At 42.3% G+C, this 18,480-nt stretch overlaps 2 protein-coding genes across 2 annotated transcripts in view; one reads left to right on the top strand and one right to left on the bottom strand.

The window, feature by feature from the left end:
- LOC124881020 (Fc receptor-like protein 5) overlaps positions 1-18,480 on the bottom strand; it is a 58,252-nt gene that overhangs the window by 32,403 nt on the left and 7,369 nt on the right. The window lies entirely within an intron of this gene.
- LOC124880613 (ICOS ligand-like) lies at positions 10,000-16,052 on the top strand. Its single transcript, XM_047385888.1, has 3 exons — positions 10,000-10,251; positions 11,285-11,629; positions 15,047-16,052. Exons 1-3 carry the CDS (start codon positions 10,185-10,187, stop codon positions 15,238-15,240), a joined length of 606 nt encoding a protein of 201 aa, XP_047241844.1. The 5' UTR covers positions 10,000-10,184; the 3' UTR covers positions 15,241-16,052.

The raw sequence follows: 18,480 nt of genomic DNA, 5'->3' as shown, positions 1-18,480 counted from the left end.
ATGTTTATTTTGTCACTTTCAAGTTTAAGTCATTTTTGTACATATTTGTGGTTGCTCTTTTTGTAAATAAACCACCTGCTACACTGGAGAACATCAGTCTGCTGCCCTTCTTCAGCCACTTTGGCCACAATATACCACAAACAGGTTTAGGCTTAAACCATTAGCTCTTCCAAATGATGATGGGTTTTAATATGTCTCTAAACTATCTAGATGCGAAAAGAGAGAGAAAAAGAATAATTGAATTGCAGTACTTAGGCTATAAGCCAGGTGTGTTTGTGGAGGTTGCAAGGTGTCTGCTGTGGTGGACCTAGGATTTTCTCTACTAAGTTCCGCAGAACTAGTCCAGTAGGTATCCATGCCTCGGTTAGACTGTCTACAGATGAACCAACCTCCTTTAATAAGATTTTGCATGAAATCTCTAGCAGCATGTGTGTCCATTAAATCATTCTTAATCACTTCTGTGAGGGTCTGCAGTGCATGCAGAGTGTTAATGGAAAAATATCGTGCCAACTTACAGTTTAACACTGTGTCCTAGAAGGTACTTATATTTTTAACTGTTTCTGTTGAAGAAAGTTGTTACTGGTTAGTGCATGTTAGTATGAGTTTATGAAACATGCACCTATTTAACTAGTCCTACGCACTGGTCTCCTTTCCCGGACATGGAGACAAGCTCTGTTCTTGGGGAGGAGAGTTCGATGTAGAACTTCATCTGGTTCAGCAAAACAGTAGCAGCTGGGATGACGGTCAATCTTTCTGACAAGCATCCAACCCACTTAATGAAGGTGCTTGTCACAGTTAGGAGGAATTTGTTACCTCCTGCTAATTTTGGAGCTGGTTCGACCCAGTTGGTCTGAAGGTGGAACCAAGGCAATGTAATCAACCTCCGCTGAAGCGGAGGTTGACTGATTGGCTGGGATGGCTGAAACTGGGAGCAGGTAAAGCATCCTTGGATGTATACCTGAGTGTCATGAGACATTGGAGGCCAGTACGCCATCTGTTGGAGGGTGTGGAGTGTGGCTTTGTAGCTCCTATGGCCCCCTACCGGAGAGTAATGGCGTAGGATAATGTGACCCCCCTTTGGTCTGTTGGAACAATTTTCAAAGCATGGGAGAGCTGTTTGATGCCAATTTGCACACTGGAGGTGTGGCCAGCCTGCTGAAAGTAGATTGTGGCTGCATCACGCCTCAATTAGACGTGGGTTTTCCCGGGACAAACGGCCATATACAGGGGATGGACAATGAAACTGAAACACCTGGTTTTAGACCGCAATCATTTATTAGTATGATGTAGGACCTCCTTTTGCGGCCAATACAGCGTCAATTCGTCTTGGGAATGACATATACAAATCCTGCACAGTGGGCAGAGGGATTTTAAGCCATTCTTCTTGCAGGATAGTGGCCAGGTCACTACGTGATACTGGTGGAGGAAAACGTTTCCTGACTTGCTCCTCCAAAACACCCCAAAGTGGCTCAATAATATTTAGATCTGGTGACTGTGAAGGCCATGGGAGATGTTCAATTTCACTTTCATGTTCATCAAACCAATCTTTCACCACTCTTGCTGTGTGTATTGGTGCATTGTCATCCTGATACACGGCACCGCCTTCAGGATACAATGTTTGAACCATCGGATGCACATGGTCCTCAAGAATGGTTCGGTAGTCCTTGGCAGTGACGCGCCCATCTAGCACAAGTATTGGGCCAAGGGAATGCCATGATATGGCAGCCCAAACCATCACTGATCCACCCCCATGCTTCACTCTGGGCATGCAACAGTCTGGGTGGTACACTTCTTTGGGGATTATCCACACCGTAACCCTCTCGGATGTGGGGAAAATAGTAAAGGTGGACTCATCAGAGAACAATACATGTTTCACATTGTCCACAGCCCAAGATTTGCGCTCCTTGCACCATTGAAACCAACGTTTGGCATTGGCATGAGTGACCAAAGGTTTGGCTATAGCAGCCCCGTCGTGTATATTGACCCTGTGGAGCTCCCGACGGACAGTTCTGGTGGAAACAGGAGAGTTGAGGTGCACATTTAATTCTGCCATGATTTGGGCAGCCACGATTTTATGTTTTTTGGATACAATCTGGGTTACCACCCGAACATCCCTTTCAGACAGCTTCCTCTTGCATCCACAGTTAATCCTGTTGGATGTGGTTCGTCCTTCTTGGTGGTATGCTGACATTACCCTGGATACCATGGCTCTTGATACATCACAAAGACTTGCTGTCTTGGTCACAGATGCGCCAGCAAGACGTGCACCAACAATTTGTCCTCTTTTGAACTCTGGTATGTAACCCATAATGTTGTGTGCGTTTCAATATTTTGAGCAAAACTGTGCTCTTACCCTGCTAATTGAACCTTCACATTCTGTTCTTACTGGTGCAATGTGCAATCAATGAAGACTGGCTACCAGGCTGGTCCAATTTAGCCATGAAACCTCCCACACTAAATTGACAGGTGTTTCAGTTTCATTGTCCAACCCCTGTAGCTCCCTGCTGATTGTGGACTTCTCCAATCAAAGTGCTAAGATCACTTCAGGTGCAAAGGTGTTCTCCAGGTGCACACCTTGCACTATTTTGGGGTTGTAAGGTTTCACCCGTTCACTTTTGAGAGCAAAGAAATGAGTCATGACTGCGAAGGGCAGTTCCCTGGGTGGTTGGGTGCATTTGTTCCCCACGGGTGCAAGACAGCCTCTGTCAAAGGCATGAACTTCGCTAGATGTTCCTTGGGCCCCTCCAAGCCAGAAACTTGGTTAATAGCAAAGGGTGCTTAAGAAACCTTTGCTTGATTGAAATGACTTGAAAAATTACAGACCTATATCCAATCTTCCATTCTTATCTAAAATTCTTGAGAAAATAGTTGCTAATCAAATGTGTGAGCATTTACACAGCAATGATCTGTTTGAAGAGTTTCAGTCAGGCTTCAGAGCTCATCATAGCACTGAAACAGCTCTGCTTAAAGTCACTAACGATATTCTTATAGCCTTAGATAATGGACTTGTGTCTGTACTGGTTCTGTTAGATCTCAGTGCTGCTTTGAAAGTTGACCATAATATTCTCTTAAAAAGGCTGGAATATGCTGTAGGAGTCAGGGGAACAGCGCTAGCCTGGTTTAAATCTTATTTGTCTGACAGATTCCAGTTTGTTCATGTAAATGATAAATCATCTTTAAACTCCAGGGTTAATTGTGGAGTACCACAGGGTTCAGTACTTGGGACAATTCTTTTTACTATATATATGCTTCCAATAGGCCAAATTACTGCAGTCGACTGGAACAAAAGCAAGAGCGGCAATCCGTCTCCTTGAAACTCCGTGGTTTTTGGTTACGTGTTAAACTCACGTCTTCGATCGGCAAAGTGAAAACTTACAAGCCTTCTCATTCCTGTAAGCTTAATTCGCTTAGTTTTCTCGTTGGCCAACGAAGGAGAATGAATAAAATCCACATGGGACTTCTTCTCCAGTTTGATGCGCTTCAGTTGCTGGTCCAGTTTCCAGCGTGAAAGCAATGGTGGGCCGTCTCGTACAACAGAGTGAGCTGTCCTAACACATCTGAGACCAGTCTGTCTTTTGGCAGGTTTTTAATGACTTGGAGCAACACCTGAATCCTGGCTTCACATTGCTCAATGCCATAACCATTGAGACCTTTACGCTCCTCTGGGGACAACAGAATCAATGACCCAATCGCCTCTTGTGCCTGCATTCCTATGGGGTCCTCTAACATACACACATCTCCAGCTGCAGTCTGGGATGTTTCCTCCATCTTTGGCTAAAATGCACAATAATAAAGCTGTTCAGCACTGATGACCGCTAAACAATTAGACGTAGTACAAACAAATTGGACTGCTCAGTTATGTATAATTGCTCAAATCAATTAGCAGTGATACAAACAATCTAAGCTGTTCAGTGATTAAATTATGGCTAAATTATTTAGCAGCAACACAAACAGACTAAGCTGTTCAGTGATTAAATGATGTATTTAAAATGGGTGCACAGGGTTGAGTATTCACTGTGGCTTACTGTATGCTTTACTGGAAATCAAGCAAACACAAGGGAGGAAAGAGAAAAACAAACAAAAACCAACTTCAAAATACAATTTTAAAAATGGGAAAACGAAACTAAAACATTCAATGCTGTTCTTAGCTTCAAATAAATGTTAGTGTTCTCTAATATGAATCACCTACCTTCTTGTTAGACGACTAAGTTAGTTTTATGAGTCAGATCAAACATGCTTCACACAATAAAACCCAGCAAAAATGCTTAAATTTTATCCAAAAGTGGAAATTAATGATCAATAACTTCAACTTTCAACTTAAGTTATGGCCTTTGATCATGGGTGGTGGGATTATCTGTCTATCTGTTAATGAACTCAAGTGATTAAAATCAAAGTAGGAGATATAATTCTCTCTAGTGACCACCAGGTGGTACCGAGTGCAGGTCTGCAATTTGGGAAAATCCAGCTGCAACTGCAATTTTACTCAATGGCCACCAGATGTAGGTGTTGTTCTCTGCCTGACTGGGAGAGTGTTGGTCACAACTTGCAGTTACACCCAGTGGATGCTGGAGGCAGACCTGCTCCCTATCAGCGCTGGTTTTCTGCAGCTGATGTAGCCAGGCTGGCCAGCTGGAAATTAACTTTAAATTTACCACAGCTATACCAACTTTCACCTTGCATCCACAAAAACACCTCTGAAAGATTATTTTATCCTCTGCAGCAGAACTGAGCAAATTCTAGTCAAGATCCTCTAACAAACGCTTTCTGCAAAACTCGAAAATCTCACAATAAAACTTCTAGGTTCAATGGATATCGCAATCGTTCAATTCTGTGCAACAGTGATGTGAAGTCGGTCCTTTTAAGGCCCGTCAAGGAACGCCAAACTGTTAGGATTATGATTCTAGATTAATTAATATTTATCAAGAATTATAATTAAAAATCATAGTTTGAGAAAATCAATTTCTTAACCAAAAATCCTCATTTATTAATCAAAACCAGAGATGTCTTCTGGTATTGTAATTGTGGTCCAATGCCTCTGATAATTACAACCGTTAAATACCCAGTAATAATTGATAACTATTACCAGAGATGTCACTGTTTAATCAACCGTTTCTGCCGAAAGGGGGGGAACTTTAACCTTATTTTGACTGACAAATTACTCTTGCAAAAAATAAACAAAAACGCCTTCTCTTTATCTATGTGAATATTTATTAAATCAACAGCCTAATACACCTTGCTATTCCGATTCAATAATCTTCACCTTTGGGAAGCGGCCCGCCAGAAACTGTAGCTCAGTGAGATACGGGCGGTCATAAAACCCCCAAGCAAAGTTGTAAACTCAGGGCACACAAAGGATCATAAACCTTTTTGGCGGCAAACCAGTAAAATATGAAGTTGAAGACAAATAAAATGGTTGATTTTCACCATAAGGTTATTATAGCCGTCCAGTTTCACAGTGCACCTGCGTTCAGGTGTTCACACAGTAAAAACACAACTTGCGAGACTCGGCGGTCTCCGAAATTCAACAGCAGTCAAATTTAAAAAAAAGGTTGCAAGCAGATACAGTTTAGAACACATTAAACTATAAGTTGCGAATCTAATCGCGCTAAAAACCTATTTCTACCCTGCCCAGACTACTTTATCAGAAATAAAATAATAAAACAGAACGGAGTTACTTGGTGGAGTCTTCCTTCTGGGGCGAGAGTGAGAAAGGGAGGGGGGAGTTACCACGCGTCCGCAGTTAACCCAAAAAGAGCAGTCAATCTTCGTCCTCTGGCCTCCTTGGCGAAAGGGGAAAATATGATCTGACTGTCAGCAGTCGACTGGAACAAAAACAAGGGCAGCAATCCGTCTCCTTGAAACTCCATGGTATTTTGGTTATGTGTTAAACTCACGTCTTCGATCGGCAAAGTGAAAACTTATAAGCCTTCTTATTCCCGTAAGCTTAATTCGCTTAGTTTTCTCGTTGGCCAACGAAGGAGAATGAATAAAATCCACATGGGACTTCTTCTCCAGAGGGATGCGCTTCAGTTGCTGGTCCGGTTTCTAGCGTGAAAGCAATGGTGGGCCGTCTCAACCTCTGTTATATAATTGACTGTGGCCTCAGAGCTGCGACGCCCCCGTCCTATCAGCCGTGGTGGCCGCTGGGATTTGTAGGAGCAGACTATCCTGCGGTACAAAATGGCCGATGACGTTGGAAAGGCATAGTGGCGTCCAGCAACGTGCAAATGGTCCAATATTCAGCAAACATGTGCTTCAACACAGCTCCCAGTTTTAGTCCGTGAGGCAGACACCCTGTCTACTTTTAAGGCTAGGCTTAAAACTTTCCTTTTTGATAAAGCTTATAGTTAGAGTGGCTTAGGTTATCAGCCTTCCTCCCTCCCTGTTGGATGGAGTAAGGGGGAGTCAGGTTTAGCCTAAACCGGCTCAGTTATGGTTGATGTGCAAACACACCCTCCATTTCTGCTACCTGTATGACCCCTTCTCTTTTCCAATGGTTATAATCAGTTTGACAGAGAGAGGTATCTCAATCATTGTGGTTTTTAGTATAACAATGACCATCAATGGGACCCTTTGTGGGGTTCCTTGAGACGACATTGTTGTAAATAAGCGCCGTTAATTTCTTGTTCTCTCTCTTTTCTCTTCCTAGAAGCTACACCTGGCCTGACTGTGTCTACCTGTGTCACCTTTCTGGAGAGGGGCATCGTTCAAGCTTCTGCTGGCAACAACTTAATGCTCACCCTCTATCGATGATCCACATGGCCCTGTCCCTTTCTCTCTCCTAGACATGGCTACTGGCTGAGCTTTTACTGTAACTAATTATATGTGCTTACTTTCAGACTCTGCTCTGTTCTCTCAAGACCCCAGTCAGTCAGTGTCAGTTTTTGTGGGGCGATGGTAAGTCACAAGAATATGTCTGAAGCTCAGCAGTGGAAACCACAAAGCTTCTCACCTTTGTTGCTCATTGAGACACATTCACATCAAAGTAAGAAGCAAACAGTTTCTCAGGTTTGAACGGAATCAACATCTACAAAGACCAAACCACAGCTCAACCAGTCTCAGCCTACTGGTAGCAGCTAAAAGAGGCTTCAGTTACCTTCTCACGGTTTTTTACCATCTATGAGGTACAAAGGATTAATTCTATATTAATATTTATGAGCTCAAACTGAATAACTTGGAGTTTAAAGGGACAGTCTGGATATTTTAACGTTGGGATCAGTCAGATCCGTCTGTCGATCTCCCGCTCCATTCTTCCCTCACTTGTGAACAAGACCCCGAGATACTTGAACTCCTCCATTTGAGGCCGCAACTCAAGTGGCAGGTACAGTTCTCTATGTGCTCTCTTTCAGACTCTAACCTTGAAAACTGGCTCAGAGTTTATCTGTTCTTTCTTTCTAGGTGAAACGACTAAAGGAGCTACATCCATTAACATTTACTTTCCTTCCCATAGAAAGTACTCCTGGATCAGTGCTTCTTTGTTATCTTTGTGTCTCTGCTCTGTTCTCTCAAACCTCCAGTCGGTCGTGGCAGATGGCCGCTCACACTGAGCCTGGTTCTGGTTCTGCTGGAGGTTTCTTCCTGTTAAAAGGGAGTTTTTCCTCTCCACTGTCGCTACATGCATGCTCAGTATGAGGGATTGCTGCAAAGTCAACGCCAGTGACTGTCCACTGTCTCTACATGCTCATCCAGGAGGAGTGAATGCTGCAAGTCACTGACTGGATGCAATCTGCTGGGTTTCCTTATATAGAAAAACTTTTTATCCAATTTGAATAAATAACTGAATCTGACTGAACTGTTCAATGGTTACGATTAATTGGAATGTTTGAACTTGACTGTTGTGAAGAGCCTTAAGACGACATGTGTTGTGAAGTGGTGCTATATAAATAAACTGAATTGAATTTTGTTTTACTATTTTAAACACTGTACTACTTTTCATGGCATACCTGCGCACATCGCATATTTTTCAAACATGTTTTGCAAATTACATTTCATTATAACTATATCTAGATTACATTCAGCTCAATTTGTCAAAGCAACATGTCATTCTACTCCTCAAACTTTATTGGCCTTTAAAAAGCTTCAGCAGCAATCCTGACTAACTGTATAGCAATGGCGGGTGCGTGTCATGCAGTAGTCACTGTTGTCCATTCAGTACCATTTTATTGCACTCTGGCTTTAAATACAGCAAATTTTATGTGATTTCCTTACAACACGGTTTAGAAAAATGCAGAATTGTGGCACTATCTGCATTACAGTGTTTAAAGGCCTGAGCAGCTGCAAAGAGCTATTGTGAGTCAAATGGTTATTATGATTTGTTTCCTGACAATTAATTGGCTTTTTGGAGGGCTAAACATTTAAGAAAACTCACCAAATTTTGCATATGCGTCAGTCGTGTGTAAAAGGTCCATATTTTAAGGGTTTTTAAAAATTAGCAAAAGAAATAACTCAAAAATGCCCCCTGAAAGTTTCTGAACACCCTCCTCAGTTGCCTTACTTTATCGTCGAGGTATGAAATTTGGTACATTTGTAGATCTCCTTAAGACCTTCACAAAACTTCATCCATACTCTACGACAAGCAGGAATTCGGCCATCTGGTATTGAATTTGCGATTTTGAGCCCGAGTTGGTCGTTTCTAGCCTCTACATTTGAACAAACTCCTCTTAGAGGTTTTAAACAATTGGCTGAACAGAAGTGATGAGGATCTAAAGTTATCAAAATCCTGAGATTTCGTGCATGTTGAAGGGGCGTGGCCAGACGTCAAAGTTTGACTTCTCAAGAAAAGAAAGTCACAGAGACGTGAAGCCTTCTGTCATTAATCATCTAGTGCCCAACAAAACTCAATGGTCAAAGGCTTATATCATCAACATGCTGCCCCCTAAAAACACGAAGGTTAATGTTTTACTTTAGAAGGTCCATATTTGACACCTTTAAACATGAAACTGAGCCCAGTGACAGATAACAAGCTGGTCTAACCTGGTCTACTGGGACCTTTGTCCTGAGGTTGTGGCTGCAGCAGCATGGCGAAAGCTGATGTCAGGCAATGGCCACATGTTTGGCCCTAATTTCAACATTTAACATCTGATCTGCACCAAAAGCAATAATATGAAATCTGGTACACATGTGAAACTTCTTAGGACCTACAAAAAGACCCTTGGAAACATGGTTCGAACCCCACAGGAAGTCTACAATTTTGGATCAATCCATTTTGTCTCTTTTACACACATTTTATCTGAGCGAACTTCTCACACAGCTTTTCACTTACTGACTTCAAAATGGCTCAGACATCCAAAGTTTTCAAAAGCTGTTTGCTTCATTAAAGCATGTGGGCGGGGCCAAGAATCAAAATCTGAAATCTCGCCATAAAAGATACAAATGTGTCACCAGACTTTCTGGGTTTCATCTCAGACCAGCAACCACCACTTTCACATGCTCATTTGCTATGATCACTTTGGCCCCGCCCACTTAGAACAGGAAGTCACGTTTTAATTGTGGATGTCCTCTATTTACACTGATTCACATACATACGTTTCAACCTGTTTCTGATAACACAGAACATGATGTTACGTCTTGCTGTGAACAGTGATTGTTGGCTGAACCTTGGCAGAGTGGCGGACTTCCATATCTGGCCGTTTACATACAATTAGCTCTAAATCACAAGCATGCTGCTCTAAACCAGAGATGAATATCCTAGTCAACCACCAAACAGCTCTATTGGATTAAATTTGAATTTTAATCTACTGTGCCCTCTAGAATATTTCAAATGGATATATGTCCCTGTTACATCATCGGATCCGCATCAATATGTGCTTCATCATGGAGGAGGAGGTGCAGGATGCCCGGAGTCGCAACAAGAGCCGGAGAGGCGCTAAACTGCGAGGGTCGCCTATTGCTGCTTGCAGCTTTTATTTATTGTACTGATCCCCAAACAGATATAATGTGCTAGGCGGGCTTGCCATACACACTTTCAGCTCCGCCTTCTTCCGTATCTATAGTCGCAGCGAGCTGTAAGTTATCAGTGTTTCTGAACGGTGGATATTTTATTAATAAATGGTTTAACAAACAGCTAATCTAAGAAGTTTTAGTGTTTTAAGTTAAAACTCTTGGTCCCTGGTTGTTTCTTAAAATCAGAATATCGATCTAAGCTAAATACGTGGAACTGTCGGGCGGTGGATCAGAACCAGGAAATGGATTCTTTAGCGACGTTCTCCCTGGTGTCGGTTCTGATCATCTTCATCTCACCTGTCTCTACAGGTGAGGTTCTGCAGCAAACATTACAGTTTTAAAGTGATTTTGATCTGAGATCCGGAGCTAGCTTGTTACACTGATTGTTCATGAAAACATCTATGTTTAAATCAGTGATCTTAGTCGCTGTTTGATGACGGCAGCAATGCTGGTAAATACGTCAGTCGCAGTTTAACAAGACTTTAAGATGGATGAACAGATAAAACCAAAGAGAAGGACTATGAACCATTGAGAAATGTCTGTTTAAGTATCAGACTGTTTGGTTTTTATAACAGTGACCCCAACATTATCTGTGGAGCCTCACACCCTTTCCACAAACTTGTATCTTTAGAGCCTTGTTCTTTTGTTCTGTGTTTTTACAAATAATGAGCAAACTTCTGTCACGTAAAACTTTGGCGCTTTCTTTAATTCATTTGTCAGACTAATAGGATTTTTTCCAACCATTTCCTGTCCTGCTTTAAATTTCAGACTGACTTTAAAATCTTCCATCATTATTTTCTTTCTTATTTCAGTTTTTTCCTCCTCATTCTCAAGAACCCATTTCCCAGACGCTAGTTGTTCCTTTATTGAACTTTTGCTTCCTTCCTCCTTTCTTATTCTCCACTATAGTCCACACTACATCCATACCTTCATCCTCTGAAAGCCCACCACTACTACTAGCCGTCCTGGTCCACTCTCAGTCCAGATTATGCTAAAAATCCACCTTCAAAATTAAAAAATTTACTCGTATGATGTCTCAATCTTTCAGTCTTCAGCCAGGTCACAGGAAAGGCCCTCGAGTCCCCTTAGGAAACCTCCCCTTGTAAAACTGTCATGTCCTCACTGGCTTAAAGAGTGCATCATGGGATTTGTAGTCCTTTCTATACTGTTTGTTGATACCAGCATGTTGTGGTCCAGTAACCTTCAGACTGATGTGAGGTATTTAAAGCATCACTAACTATATGTAAAAGCCAGCATCTTGTTCATGTTAGCTTTCTTTAGTTAGTAAACAGCAGTTTAATAAATGACCTTTAACCTCCCTGCTCCTCTTCCTCTCCTGCAGATCAGTGTAACATCACAGTTAAAGCTGGACAGGACATCATTCTGCCATGTAGAGCTCCTGACAGTAAACCTGTTATAGCTGTAAAATGGACCAGAACTGATCTGGGGTCAGAATATGTTTTTCTGTACAGAAATGACCAGATTAATTTGGAAAACCAGCTTCTATCTTATAAGAACCGGGTGGATCTGAAGGAGACACAGATGAAGGATGGAGATGTGTCCTTGGTTCTGAAGAACGTGACGACTGATGAGAGAGGAACATATGAATGTCGATTCTTCCAGAAAGCAACTAGCACCAGCAAGGAGACCATTCTCATCATAAACCTGGATGTACTTCCTCCTCCAGGTGAGTTGGTCACAGTTTTCAGCTTATCCCTGGTTGTTCAAGTCAGATGGAAACATCTGAGAAACTCTGAGAATGTTAACCCTGAGTTTGGAAAAACTCTGGGTTTCCAGAAAGAAATAAGGCTAAGTTTAAGTATATCACCATGGTAACAGATTCTGTGAAAGAAAATAAACCTAGCAGTCGCTGCCCACTGAATCAGCTGCATTAGTCATTAGTTTCTCTTATAAACTCTAAATGACGTGAAATCAGGAGTTTTACTGAGACGTCTGACTCTAAGGGAGCATCTTCTGACCTGGACTGGATGTGTTGTTACTACCAGATATTTACTTATTTGTTGGAGCTTCATTGGTTTCATCAGATCCTCTCATTTATCTCTAACCTTCTCTCTAACCTTCTCAGGCAGCAGATTATCACACAGGACAGACTGGAGCCTCAGGAACTATTTTGTGGATTGTTCAGAGTTTTAATGCAGATCATTGTTTCTTTATAATATCTGTGATGCTGGATAGTTTTCAAAGCAACAGTGTTGGAGCTGTGAGGAAAGCCTCTGAACTGAAACACCATTAGTTCATCGCCATGCGTTCATCGGCACTTTGTGACCATGGTAACCTCTCTACACATGTCCAAGATGGAAAGGAAATTATCTCTGAACAAGATCCCTGCTGGGAGAACATGATGGTCACCAGTCTGTTCTCAGGCTGCTGTTCTCCTCTAATATGAGGAATAATATGGAGGACAACACATCAAACAATGATGTCCTATGACCTCTCTGTGATGATCCTGAGTTTCCACCAGGACTGGAACAGGGAGAGTCATCAGAACCAGGGATGTAGTAATGCTGTGGGCCACATTAAAACACCCAACTATAGGGTCAGGATAAAGGGTCAACAGGAAGGGACTAACAGAACATCTTCTGTCCTCCAGTGGGGTCCTGTGGAGTCCTCCTGGGATTACAGTGAAAACATTAAGGCTGTAGTCCATAACGTCTCTTAAATGATGGTAGAGAGAGGACATTTTGAAATCTAACTGCTTTAGCTCCGCCCATGCTCCCCCTCCTCTCCTGAAGGAGCTGGAAGCCACGCCTCCTATATACGCATGTAGGCGCAGGGCTAGCGGTGTGAATACAGAGAATAACTGCACATAAAAGCAATCGACCGATGAAGCGTAAGGTTGAACGCTGTTCTAATCGCCAAACCTACATTACATCCAATGAAAGAAGAATCCTCTTCCTCCCTCCTCTTCCTCAGTTAGATTGATGTTTAAACTACAAATTGACGCTACATGTAAAGGTCTGTTAGCATTCAAGCTACAGGGTTCTCGGTAGTGCATAGCGGGCCGCTACATTGAAAGTTGTCACCGCTACGCCCTTTGACTGACATCTGGCCTCCTCCGTGTGGTTGTGAGATTGCCTCTGCTGGACAGGCGTGGTAAGGCGTCTTTGTCACTTTCTGTTTTCGCTGTTGCACTCGGCGAATTGTTTGGTGTGTGAAGGCTCTCTCGGTTGATCTGATTTCTCTCTACTGTGATATCTCTTATTTGTTCTAATACAGAAGCACGGTAAAACACATACTTACTTATACAGGTTTCTAGGATTTCCTTCTTTCATCTCCAGAACATTGCCAAAATTAGAAATATCCTGTCCAGGAGTGACACTGAAAAACTAGTCCATGCATTTGTTACTTACACTTAGTTTAATAAGTACACGACCAATTCAATAAAACATTTAGTTTATGAATTGTTTCTAAAATCAGTTCAAAAATGATTGAAAATCAGCTCATTACTTTGTATTTCTCTTCATTGCTCCTTGTTGATTATAATAACATTGATTATTACTTTCTCAATCATCTGATAAACACATTACTGGTTCCAGCTGTCAATCATTATACTCCAGTCCTTTAACCTTCAGCTCCTTTTCACTCATTTCAGAGACAATAGATTACTGGAATGATCATCGGTCACCTGGCATAATTAAAACTGTTAGAAAGGATTAATGCATGATCATAAAACAGCTTTATAAGCACTTCCTGCTTTATAAGCAACCACCTGCACTATCTATCCATCCTTTCCAGCCTGAGCTCGTTCTACCAGCATGGGAATATGGATGGATCTGTCCTTATTTTGACCCTGGTCAGAGATAATTAGTTCAGGATAGAACAGAATAGCTGTTATTTCATCCTGTTTCCTTTGCTTGTGTTTAAACTCTTCCAGCTTGTCAGCAGACCGCTGAGCCTGATGCTCCAAGCTGTTTCAGTTTTTCCTCTGCATTAGATTATTAGAGTTGAGAACCATCGCCACTGGGCCCGGTACCGTGAGCTTATCCAGGCTTGGTCCGGGTTCCCTTTCCTCTTGTCTTTTCACAAACAGAGGTATAGCTTCCAGGGACATGCTGAATTATGTCTTCTTTTCCTGGATGCTACAGCTAACTGCCAGCTTGTTTATTTCACATCTCTCTCTGCTAGCTTAGCTGTTAGCCAGTTAGCCGCCATAGCGCCACACTCATACATCCACACCTTTATTCCTGTACCTGTTGGGACACAAATTTATTTAGCTTAGTGCTAATTTGTCCTCATCCCGTCTGTTAATCCCAGGTAACACACCCTTGTTCTGACACACACACACACACACACACGCACACACACACACACACACACACACCTATGCTGGACTGTAACATTACTGCATTTAGAATTAATTAATTTGATCTTTCCTTGTTTTTCTCCTTCCTGCTAGTTTAGTTGACTGTTGCTAGCTTTGTTATAATCAGCTCATGTATTTTAACTGTAAAGCTGAAGTATTGCGTTAATAAATTCTGGTGTGTTTTAAAAAGACGTTGTTTGTGTTTATTCTCTATATGTGAGCAGTGCTTGTTGTTAGAGAACACCAGAGCATGAATTCACTCCATCTATCATTGAAGATCAATAATTATTAATAAATGCCCTTGGCACTTATTAATAATTATTGATGGTAGAACAACATCACTGCTGCACAACAGAGAACAATTTGAAAGCTTTGGCAACAAATAAAAATATGTGGGAATGACGTTACGTCCAGTTTAGGTCAGGAAATGTTCCTCCAGATATTACAGAATAATTCTGCTCTGACCTGAACCCGACTTTAGGAATATAAATCCATGTGGGACAGAACTTCATGTGGGCCAGTAGAAACTCTACTCAGATGTTGTTACCATGGTGATAAACTCAGAGTTCAACTTTCCTTTTTTAAACATGAAATCCAGAATTTTCCCAAACTCAGAGTTTTCACATCACCAGTTTTCTAGAGCGCCCCACTGGTCAGATGTTTCCTCAAGATGTTGATGATGAGACTCTGTAGAAAGCAGCTGGTCTGAGAGCAGGAGATGATGTTCTTCAGACATCTCCTACCTGACAGATTATACTAACACCTGGTTCTGTTCTGCAGGTGACCCGGATGGAGGCAACAAAGATGGATGTGTTGGACTGGGGGTCGGTCTGTCAGTTGGTATAATTATTGCTGTTGCTGCTGGTTGGTTGATCTATAAAAAAACTTCATGTTTTAAACCAAACCAGCCTCCTGAAGAACCAGCTGGACCTCACAGGACTTTAATGTCTCACAACGGAGCAGCTGACCTGTGAGTCCATGTTGACCTGCTGGATGATGGAAGATCTGTAGAACCAGAGGAGACAAACCTTCCTAAAGAACTTGCTGCTGATGAGAAACATCTCAGTGGTTAGTCGTCTATTTCCTCCTCATGAGGACCAACCTCATCATCTCCATCACCAACCAGCTGAGAGGAACCCAAACACTGGTACCAACAGTTTCTGTCTTCCAGCAGAACCAAACCAACCTGTTACAGATTTGTTCTAGAACCCGTTCCAAGCTGGACCTGAACAGTGGAGACCCGTTACTACATTCTTCACTAAACCTGAATCAAGCTGAGCTGCAGAGTTTCAGGTTCAACTTAATGAAGGTCAGGAGCTTCTGACAGCTTCAGACTTTTAGATGTTTTCTTTGTGTTTAAACCTTCAAACGTGTCTTCATTTCATCTTCATCACCACTGACCAGAGCAGCCTGATAGATGCTTCTTCCCTCTGCAGAATCCGTCCAGAACAATGTGCAGCACCATAAACCATCAGTGTTTCTCAGCAGCAGGTCACACGTTATGATCCGACCTCATGTTGAGTCAAACATCAGGTTTCAGTGTCTCCTGGTGCTGATCTGCTCGGTTCCTCTTCATCATGACTGCATTATTTACTGTTTAATGTTCCTTTCTAGCAGAAACATTTCATTCAGTTTGTTAAATGTTCCAGCAGCCTGAAATCATCTAAATCATTTCATTTATTAGCTGATATTTCTGCAGAACGAACCTCAACAACGTCTCTAACTTTCAGCCAGCTGACCTTACAGTCACTCAGATTTATCACATTTCACTTGTTTAAATATTTTAATTGGTTAAATGTTTGATTCTACAGCTTTAATTTCAAGCTAAAATAAATAGCTTACAGAAGCAGCCTCAGAATGTAAAATATGTCCTTTAATTAGAAGATGGCTGAGCTGATGATGATGTTTTTACAGCGTGGAGACAGAGTTGAGTCTGAACGCTAAACTTCATCTTTATTCACATCAGAAAATGTTTTCCTCTTCTTTTTCTGTAACGTTCGTACCTTTTTACTTTGAAGGTTTTTGATTCATGTTTTAACTGTAATCATGTCTTTAATTCCCAGATGTTGGAACAAACATCTAAAACCATTTATTTCCGTTCTCAGAACCTTCTTCAGCTGTCATATGAGCTTCCTTTTATTCCCTTATGATAAATCTGACTCTGTTCAGACCTTCTCCCCCTGAGGACCCCTGAAGGTTTGGGTCTAGCATCTCTTCTGCATAAAAGCTGCGCTTCCCTGAAAGCAAGGCAGTAGCTGCTGGTTGGAGTCCAACCTGCTGCTGTAAGGACTTCATCCTCTGGGGGGCGCTTTGATGAGATTCTTCCTTGGTTACAACGGGGTGACCCTGATCTTGAGTGTTTATACTCCAACTTATTTCAGTTTTTGATGCTAAATTTTAACATCAAAACAAAAACAATATTTAGGAACTGGAAGAATGAAAAGAGTTTAAATATCATTGGTCTAAATAAGATGGAGGTGGGTTTGCTGCAGGGCGCCTGGCTTGGTCTTCTTGGGTTCCTGCGCCCGGGTGGGTGGTGTTTCAGTGGGACCTGGAGGTGTGGGGGTCTCTGACGGGGTCACAGGGAGGGCCCAATGGTGGGGCCTCTCCCCCTTGGTGTGGTGTTTTTGTGGGAGTTCAGACCAGGGTCTTGGGATGTGTCAGGCCAGCTGTGGGCCTCAGCGACCAGGCTGGTCTCTGGTAGGAATCCCCCCCTCTTAACCTCCCTGAGGGTAGCTCACCTGGTGGGATGTAATGTGCCCTACCTCCCTTGGTCCCTCTGAGTTCCAGGAGCCTTGGCAGTCTAGTGCCTGCCTGTTCTCCTGCTTGATACTGGGCTTTCTTGCTACCTGGGGTTTGTGTGGGTTCCAGGTGTGCCCTGTGTGGCTGGAGGTGTCGGTTGTGCAGGGTCGGGGGGTTCGCTACCCTACGTCGCCCCCTGCCCTGGGGGGCTGCTGCTCCTGTGTTAGGATTTACTGCAACAGGTTCTTCACGGGTCTGCCTAAAAAGTCCATCAGACAGCTGCAGCTGATCCAGAACGCTGCTGCCTGGTTCTCACTAGAACCTAGAAGCAAAAGAACATCAGCCCAGTTCTAACGTCCTTCTACTGGTTCCCTGGACCTCAGAGAACAGACTTTAAAATCCTTCTGTTAGTTTATAAATCACTGAATGGCTTAGCACCAAAATACATTAAAGATCTATTGCTGTTGGATCAACCTTCCAGACCAACCTTCTCAGGTCTTCTGGTTCCAGTCTACTCTGCATCCCCAGAACCAGAACCAAACATGCAGAACCAGAATTCCGTTCTTCTGCTCCACTAAACTGGAACAAACTTCCAGAAAACTGCAGAGATGTTGGATCCCTGAGTCAGATATTGTTATTATGAAACTGCGCCATCTACCGTTAAAAAAGAGAATAAAAACGTCATATTTCATGATAAAGTTTTCTATTTAAAAAAAGTATGCATGTATTATAGTGGTTGACCAGCCTAGACATGCTAGACATTAGCCTCTCTGATGCTGATGGCTTTTAAATCAAGGTTAAAACCAATTAGTTTAGAGCTGCTTTTAATTCTTCTATTTAAACTATTAACTAAAAACATCATTAAATTAAGTCTGTAGTCCAGTTTTTCTTTGTTTTTCTTTATCATGCCAAGCTGTGGACTTTTTTATGTTTTATCATGTAAACTTTGAACTGTGCTGTTGCTGAAATGTGCTGTAAGAATAAACCTGCCTTACTTCTGAGTGGAGCGTCTGACTGCTCTGTGGTGCCACCTAGTGTCTGTGCCTGGAGCTGCTGCTGCCTTCAGGAACCATGTCTACCTGCCCTTTGCTGCTTTCTACCGTTCTCACCTTTCTAACAGCTGTGCACCTCCAGGTGACTCTTTCACACACACACACACACACACACACACACACACAGATAATCCAAATGGTTGTTCATACAAACACAGGTTACTACTACATGAATGTGACCTGCCTACTTTGATGCTGGATCCAGTCTTGATTTATAAAGTTATGTCAGATTTCTTTTTGTAGAACAAAACCGACCAACCAGATCCTCCATCTGGTCCGCCTGAGATGCCGACAGCAGACATGGAAATACAACACATGCTGTGACTGTTGGGTTAACTGGTCTCTCTAAAATAACCCTTAGGTGTGTGTGTGTTTCAGCAGACTCTGAACTTCTTGTAATCAGAGGTTATTTTTGGATTC

The sequence above is a fragment of the Girardinichthys multiradiatus genome, chromosome 14, assembly GCF_021462225.1.
Source record: "Girardinichthys multiradiatus isolate DD_20200921_A chromosome 14, DD_fGirMul_XY1, whole genome shotgun sequence".
Taxonomy (NCBI): Eukaryota; Metazoa; Chordata; class Actinopteri; order Cyprinodontiformes; family Goodeidae; genus Girardinichthys; species Girardinichthys multiradiatus.
Note: the sequence above shows the minus strand (reverse complement) of the source record. Positions and strands in the feature narration are given on the sequence as shown.